The 9096-nt window shown below is 30.9% G+C and overlaps 1 protein-coding gene across 1 annotated transcript; it reads right to left on the bottom strand.

Annotated features, from left to right (window-relative positions):
* Nucleotides 1–858: 858 nt before the first annotated feature.
* Nucleotides 859–3689, bottom strand: LOC149409937 (neprilysin-3-like). The gene is made up of 3 exons (XM_089649104.1): nt 3586–3689; nt 2014–2232; nt 859–1073 (listed from the first exon to the last, which is right to left on the bottom strand). The coding sequence occupies exons 2-3, from the start codon at nt 2204–2206 to the stop codon at nt 859–861; spliced, it is 408 nt and encodes a 135-aa protein (XP_089505230.1). The 5' UTR covers nt 2207–2232; nt 3586–3689.
* Nucleotides 3690–9096: the final 5407 nt, after the last annotated feature.

Here is a 9096-nt window from a genome sequence, read left to right as displayed (position 1 = left end):
TGTAGAATACAATTCCACAGTTTGGTCCCCAAATTATAAGGTTCATTCACATGCGATTGAAAGAATCAAAAATAAATTTTTAAGATATGTAAATTTTAAAATGGGCATCCCTAGAGAAAACCTAAATTACGATAACGTACTTTGTTCATTAAATTTAGTAAAATTATCTGATCGCAGAATTATTTCCGATTTAACCTCTTTGTATAAAATTATTAATTCAATGTTTGATACCCCTGATTTATTATATGTAATCTCTTTTCATACTCCAAGCATGTCGGTTACAAGACAGTACCTACCATATTATTGTCACTATCACACTCCAATGCGACGGATTCAACAGCTAGGAAACAAATACTACGATGTTGTTGATATAATATTTAGTACATCAATTTCAATATTAAGCAAACCTATTGAAGTTTTTTTAACAATTAGTGGAATATTTTAATAAAGGTATTTAATTTAATTTGACTAACACATAATAATTTTGTAAACTGAAACAGAAAAAAATATTGTGATTTTTTATGTTTTGTGCCTTCATACTGTGTAGATCAAGTTCAGTGATATTTTGACTTTATAGTTATTTTTCTGCAATTGTTTTAAATAGTCGCCTGCACTATTTTCATGTATAAAATCGTAAATATTTTTTATATATTTGTATGTAAAAGCCTTAATAGACGTGAAATAAATAAATAAATAAATATTTGAAAATCTCCTACTACCACCACAGTAAGCGGAAAATATTGGTTGTGTTGTGATGGAGGCCTTAGCCAGCTGAGTAATTGAACACCAAACGCGATGTCAACTCAGCCACCGACCGGCTTTTATTGTGGTTATATTAAATTTTGTGGTTATGGTGATCTACCTTTTCGTTAGTTTCTGAAGGGTCGTCTCCAGGTTGAATTTATGAGGTTGAAATCCACTGAAAGAGATATTCCAGCCTCCGACATTGCTTATCAACTTCTGAAGGGGGGTGCCACCAAGAGTTTCGATCGTACCTACGTCAAGACACGCGTCGTAGTAAAGACGCGCTTTCTGTTCTGCTTTGGATTCTACCTTTTCAAGGTCGATTTTGTCTGTAATGATTTAATAGAAACTGAGTCTTTTTGGTCTCTTTGTGTTTTTTAATAAATTTCATGTATTTATTATTTATTGTACGACAGATTATTCATACAATTACAGTATAAAAATTCTCATTTTGACACTTTCAACATACAAAGAATGTCGTAAGAGGAACAGCTGAACAACTTCTTCCTTCAAAAGATCCTTTTAGATTTGAGGCCACGACAAAGCAATTAATTATTTAAATAAAAAAAGGGAAAGCAACAAAAACGAAACCCCGAAAAAGGGCGTTAATCAATAAATAAATAAATATTTGCTAAGGCCAAAGTAATTAATTATTTAGATGTGTGCTACGACAAAGGGAATGGGACAATGTAAATAAAATATTGTAAACTAGACAAAGCATACTCATATGTAAAGCATTTAAGCATTAAAATGAATCATTAACATAAAAAAGTTTTTTTTTTCAACATTGAGGATTTAAAAAAAAAAATCGCAAGTTGCGCCACAATACGAAGTATGTCAAAAAAATACAAATAAATAGTAGTATATCTGTGTGTAAGGATATAATGGCCAACCTTATGATTCCAGAGATAGCCTCATTTTTAATGTCAGTGCCATACAAATTTTTCTTAAAAAAATGATAACTTCTTCATTTGTACACGCAATTGCTTCATACGAAATTTTATAGCATAGTAATGATCAGCAGAATCCATTTCTAGCCAAAAAATACCCTTGATAATTCAAGTCTCTATGTCTATGAAAAGCGATTTTCAGCCCACTGTGCGACGCACTGAAATTTTGGATTCGTACTAAAAATTGTGGTTTGATGAGGAATAAATAACAAAATCTCTGTAAATTAACATTTGTGAAAATATCGTTTTGTTCACAACAGCAAAAAATAATTTAAATGAATAAATAATGGAGTGTTCAAGGAATTTTCTGTCAACTGACCCAAAATATTCTGCAGGCTCAGCAAGTTCCGAATCTGTAGCATATCGAAGGCACTCCACCGGGGTAAGCCTTTTAGAAAAGGAGTCCAGCCCCCACAGGCGAAGGTGTAGAAGTCATCACAGGGATCCACCGTCCTGTCCAAAGACTTGGACATCTCGCTAGCAGTGTAGTTACAAATGTTCGATAGACACATGGACTGGAAGTTATCATTTGATTTATCTGAATTTATAAAAAAAAGAAACACATTCATTTTTTCAGGGCGTCGTGATTTCTCTCCTAAAAATAATAGCATCTTTACCTCAATAATTGTGATAAAAAATTGCCTAAATGTATAAGAGCATTCAGTTATTTTTTTATATTTTTTTACAACTGCTGATGTACCTCGTTCTAAGATCACATTTTACATGGTTTTGTGTGTTTGTAAATTAAGTTAAGTTATTTTTATAAGTATGTTCATTTGTTGTAAGTGCTAAAATATGGCAAGAATTGTATATATAGAAAGATGCACTTGAAAGTGATCTCTTTCTGCAAATAAATATATAGAAAGATGCATCTGAAAGTGATCTTTTCCTACAAATAGTAAGGCTCGTAAACATCCAAGTAGTTGACAGATCATTGGGTATCTTTCTTTGTTTTTTTAAAGAAAAATTCGGATCTTTAACCAGACCCAACCGACAAATTCACAATAAAAAACGGGTTTTTGAAATTCAAAAATTTATGTAAAAACATGATGTTTAATTTTTCTTTGTCCAAAAGGACAACTAAAGGCCATCTGTTGTGCGTTCCAGCAAGCACTAAAAATTTGAGTGCTTCTTCAATAATCCTTAAGGTGTCCAAAAGATTATTATTTGATTGATAAGTAATAAACTAACCAAAAGAAAAAAATAAACCTTTTTATGATGCTGAACCAACGTTTGTACTTTAGCAATAGTTCTGACATGACACCACCAACGTTAATTTTGATAATTGAAACTTCAAACCCTGTTTTCACATCTTAAAAACGTTAATGGCTCGACTGATCTTGAAAAAGATTTTTTTTAAATATGGCATCACTGCCCGAATCGCTGCACTCGGTGGTCTTGCTTGCAAACACGCAAGTGAGAAAGTAGGATTTTTAGAAATAATAAAAGTTGACTGCTCGCAATAGCAACGACGACGCGACGTTCGGCCATCTAAGGAGAATAATTCATACTTACTGGAGGTAGAAAGAGCCTCCACAGTTATAACCACTATTCATGCATACTAGAGGTGGCAAAAGCCTCCACAGTTATAACCACTATTCATACGTACTGGAGGTGGCAAAAGCCACCACGGTTATAATCACTATTCATACTTACTGGAGGTGGCAAAAGCCTCCACGGTTATAATCACTGTTCATACTTACTGGAGGTGGTAAAAGCCACCACGGTTATAACCACTATTCATACTTACTGGAGGTGGCAAAAGCCACCACGGTTATAATCACTATTCATACTTACTGGAGGTGGCAAAAGCCTCCACGGTTATAATCACTGTTCATACTTACTGGAGGTGGCAAAAGCCACCACGGTTATAATCACTGTTCATACTTACTGGAGGTGGCAAAAGCCACCACGGTTATAACCACTATCAAAACGAGCGAGGTCACCAATACGATGAGAAACTTTTTCTGGCGACTGTGGCAGACCCATGGTAAAGTATCCTGTAATAAATCAAAATTTTATTACATCATCATCATCACAATACTACATTCCAGGGTGGAAGTTGGCCTCATGCACTAAAAATTCTTCTCGGATTTCGTAATAGAGGATAATTATAATAAAGATGTTAAAATAAGATAATGTTAGACCTGGTTGTATTACACAGAGTCATTGACAACTTAATTGACAGCCTTGCCATCTTTGCCACAGTTAAATTCCATTTTCCGACTAGCAACACAACACAAAATGTAGCATTCTTCTGCAATATATACACTAACTTGATCTAACCAATATGATGCATGATCTGGGCAACAAGTTTGGGGGTACTATTGATATGTTTACTGACTTCATATACAGAATTAAGCGTAATCTATACCAGCACTTTGTTGAATCCTACAAATTATAGTAGCGTTGGTAATGTTGTTTTATTTCTTTGTCTTATGTATAGTATTGTTCTAGTTTCAATATTAATTGATGTTTCTGTTACATGTTTTACTAATATTGTTTAATATTCTGTTCTTAAAATCCATGTAAGAGCCCGGCTGGCGTAAAACAAAATAAAATAAAATAAAAATAACATAAAATAAATTATGCGAAAGGTACAAGGATACCACCGTCCAAGAACTGGCCACGACCACTAAGGAAAATCCTTTTGACTCGCTTCTTTCATATTACACGAAAAAATCCAACGGTCTGAAATGATTCCTTCCAAAGGATATAAACATCCGGCCAAACACCAATACTAGAGTTTTTTAACACAACCTTACAGAACATAGCATCAGGGACGACCACTCGGAACCAAAAATGTCAATTTATTTATTTTTATCAAGTTTAATTTGTAGAACTCCATTTTAATTTTATTTTTTTTATATATTCAATAATATTATTATTAGATTTATAAAAACAGTTTATTTTTAAACAAGATCTGCTGTATAATTATTATTATGACATCTGCTTCGCCCTCTGAAGGCATTATCAAACTGTGTATATTATTTCTATATAGGTATTTTAATTTCAATTACTGATTCCCTAATTCAGGGCTTCCCAAACTTTTTTCAACTGTGACGCCCTTGGGAAGTTGCCATATTTTTGCGCCCCCCCCCCCGTTACTAAAAATCTAAGCCCCCCGCCGCTCATTTGTACCAAGCGTAGTATTTTGAAGCCCCCCCCCAGAACGTGTCACGTAGTATGGGTACGTTACCTAATAACAATTTTTCAGAAAAACTCCAAATAGTATCTAAATTTTTTATTAGAAAATAAAGAACACAACATAAAAACAAAAAAGCAAACAAAAAAGATAAAAAAGCATTTTTTTCTTTGGTATTAATGAGAAGGATGTGCTTGCTTTTCTGAGCATAGTTTCTCAAAACGAGGTTGAAGTTTCGAAATCGCCACTCTAGTCTCTGCCTCTAAATTTATTTTTGATCTGTACTTATTCTTAATTACTGCAACTGCAGAGAAACCTGTCTCACACAAGTATGATGTCGCAAACGGTAATAAAACCCTTAACGCTGCAGTGCTGATGGAACGATATTCTCGCTATAAAGATTGCCTCACGACGCCCCTGGGAAGATCCCGCGGCGCCCCGGGGCGTCGCGACTCACAGTTAGGGAAGCCCTGCCCTAATTGATTTCTGAGTAAAATGTTAGAAATTATTAATGGTTATCACCCCAGTAAAGTTTTCCCAATTACTGTAATGTTTAAAAAAAATGTCAATGTTTTTCTATACCCATAGAGAAAAATTGAATACGATGAAATAAATTATTGAATTATTTTATTTTATTTATCAATTAGTATAGCTTGAAAACTGTTTTTTGGAATAATTTTATCGAGTAAAACCTCAAATTGTAGTATTTAATTATTTAAGACAATATTAGCGATTTCCAAACGAATTTCTGAAACAGAAAAATCAGAAAAGGATAGGTCACATCTAGGACTCGAACCCAGGACCCTTGCCTTGCCGGGGCACCGCTCTACCAACTGAGCTAATGGGACCCTATCTCCTTCGGTCACATTTAACTGTATCATACTTCGAATAAGAACTACCAACATTGTCTTCATTTTTTCACCGCACAATTTTTACTGGCATCTATCTTTATGTATTATCGTAAGATTCATCCCAAACTAAATGCAATGAAGACAGCGTCTTTTAGATAAACCTATCTTATTTTTTTTAATGTGCGACATCTATTGACTTTTCTGCAAGTCTAGGATGAATATTTATTTTTTTGGAATAACTTTATTGAGTAAAACTTCAAATTGTAAAATTTAATTATTGAAGACAATATTAGCGATTTCTAAACGAAAACGTGCTAGATTTATTAGTATTATCTTCTTTTTCAATGATTTGTCACATTGATGTGAAAAACCTTCAAAATAAGTCAAAAAGAAAAAGCTGTTTCTTTAATATTTTTTACAGTTGAAACGAGATGTTGTTTTTGGTATATATTCGTATTTAAAAGTGTGTCCAAATATTACTATACAGGGTGTATCGGCACGTACCCGACAAACTTTAACCAGCTATTCCTTAGCATATTTGGAGTAAAAAATCTTATGTGCACTTTGCTGTCCGGTAACGTTTTTTTTTAATAAAAAAATTATTATTCATATTTTCACCACATGTCACCACTGTTTTACCCTTTGACAAAGTTTGAAAACCCATCTGGCAAATATTTTATTCGAATTCCGTTGAATAATGCACGTGTGTACCTATATTGGCGCACGTTTACAGTCACAACGAAATAGCACGGCACCATTCGTTTCATTTTTAACTATTATTATTTAGTGTGTGCGAAAGAGCGAATACGCTTTTTGACATACTTGCTTATAACAGCTGTTGAACACGAAACGCAATGCCAATGACAGTGATGTAGTGTGAAAATTTTAAATTTTTTTGTTTTTAATTGAAAAAAAATGCTACCGGACAGCAAAGTGCCCATAACATTTTTTACTCCAAATGTGCTAAGGAATAGCTGGTTAAAGTTTGTCGGGTTAGTGCCGATACACCCTGTATGCATAACTATTTAAGAGTGTGTCTAAATATTACTACATGCATAAATAATTAAGAGTGTGTCTAAATATTACTATATGCATAAGTATTTAAGAGTGTGTCTAAACATTACTATATGCATAAGTATTTAAGAGTGTGTCTAAATATTATTATATGCATAAGTATTTAAGAGTGTGTCTATATATTACTATATGCATAAGTATTTAAAAGTATGTCTGAATATTACTTTATTTAAAAGTATTTAAGAGTATGTCTAAATATTACTTTATTTAAAAGTATTTAAGAGTGTGTCTAAATATTACTATATTTAAAAGTATTTAAGAGTGTGTCTGAATATTACTTTATTTAAAAGTATTTATGATTGTGTCTAAATATTACTTTATTTAAAAGTATTTATGATTGTGTCTAAATATTACTTTATTCAAAAGTATTTAAGAGTGTGTCTAAATATTACTTTATTTAAAAGTATTTAAGAGTGTGTCTGAATATTACTTTATTTAAAAGTATTTATGATTGTGTCTAAATATTACTTTATTTAAAAGTATTTATGATTGTGTCTAAATATTACTTTATTTAAAAGTATTTATGAGTGTGTCTAAATATTACTTCATTTAAAAGTATTTATGATTGTGTCTAAATATTACTTTATTTAAAAGTATTTATGATTGTGTTTAAATATTACTTTATTTAAAAGTATTTATGATTGTGCCTAAAAATTACTTTATTTAAAAGTATTTAAGAGTGTGTCTGAATATTACTTTATTTAAAAGTATTTATGATTGTGTCTAAATATTACTTTATTTAAAAGTATTTATGAGTGTGTCTAAATATTACTTCATTTAAAAGTATTTATGATTGTGTCTAAACATTACTTTATTTAAAAGTATTTATGATTGTATCTAAATATTACTTTATTTAAAAGTATTTATGATTGTGTCTAAAAATTACTTTATTTAAAAGTATTTATGATTGTGTCTAAATATTACTTTATTTAAAAGTATTTATGATTGTGTATAAATATTACTTTATTTTTTATTTATTTTTTATTATTTTTTTTTATTTATTAACATTCAAACCTGCTAAACTACTTATGTAGTTTGTCAGCAGGTACATAATGACAACATTTTTGCAATAACATGGTACAATGATAAACAGTATGTAGGGATGTATAATGTTGATGATAAATTAACAATAAATGATAAGTTGGTTAAATTACAGAATTGTATAAATATAAATATTTAAGAAGCAGTATAAGCCTCATATAACAACACAAGCACAAATGAATTTAATATGAACAAATGAATATAATCAACAAGTACTTCTATGGTTTTAATAAACATAAGGTAATACAAATTTATAACGATTTTCCATTTCCCTAGGATGTGAATTCCAATTAGGAAAACAAGGTCTTCAGTAGTGCATCAATATAGATCCTCAGTATCTAATAGCCATTTCCTTTGATTATATTTGACTTTGACTGTAAAAACGTTTATATTTTTAATTGTCATTGGTAGTTTATTAAATATTCTGGATACAATAAAGTTTAGGGTTCTTTCACCGTATTTATTGGTACATTTCGGGACCAACAATCCTTCATTTTGGGTGAATCTTGTATTATGTTTATGGAAAACTCTTTCCCTACACAAGGAATCAGACAATATAAGATGTTGACTTACAATATTATAAAACAATAATCCTCTGACAGGTAAAACATTCAGAGACTTGTATATTAATTAAAAGTATTTACGATTGTGTCTAAATATTACTTTATTGAAAAGTATTTAGGAGTGCGTCTAAATATTAGTATATTTACAAACGCCTTTGAGGTTATTTTCTCACGAAAACGGCGCTACAGAAATGATCCAATTTAATTTCAACTACATTATTTACATCGCATTGCTAAAAAGACAGTCCGTCGACCAAAAAAAGATAGCATGATTGATAGGTGCAAGTCTATTAAAATTTTCTATTATATGTATTACAGATTTATATAATCCTATTACAATACACATGAAAAAAATGAAATAGCCTTTAATTATTATTTTTTATTCAAGAAATAAATTAATTGCGTATACTAAAGCAGTATTTTCATTGAATTTCTACATATTATTATGAAATTTGAACACTACTCTTCCATTTTCCATGGAAGCATTAGCTTTTGTTTGATAGAGGAGTGCAGAAGCAGATTATTGTACTTATTTATAAGTAATTAAGTTAATTATTCGGAATCGCTGGCCACGGATAATACGAAATATTTTTAAATATTGATAAAACCTTCTGATTTACCTTAATTACTATAAAAGGAAATTGTCTTTTTTTGGTATTTCTGATACCATATGAGTGGCTAGAATTTTTATAATTTACTCTATGCAAATACTAGGTAGGTACTATTTT

The sequence above is a fragment of the Hesperophylax consimilis genome, chromosome 29 (assembly GCF_061612785.1).
Source record: "Hesperophylax consimilis isolate HC1 chromosome 29, BYU_Hcon_1.0, whole genome shotgun sequence".
Lineage (NCBI taxonomy): Eukaryota > Metazoa > Arthropoda > Insecta > Trichoptera > Limnephilidae > Hesperophylax > Hesperophylax consimilis.
This window is presented reverse-complemented; position numbering and strand designations above follow the sequence as displayed.

Coding starts and splice junctions, on each gene's coding strand:
- LOC149409937 (XM_089649104.1), bottom strand. CDS start 2,206: ATGTGTCTATCGAACATTTGTAACTACACTGCTAGCGAGATGTCCAAG. Junction 1,074..2,013: donor GAGCCTGCAGAATATTTTGG/GTCAGTTGACAG, acceptor AAATCATTACAG/ACAAAATCGACCTTGAAAAG.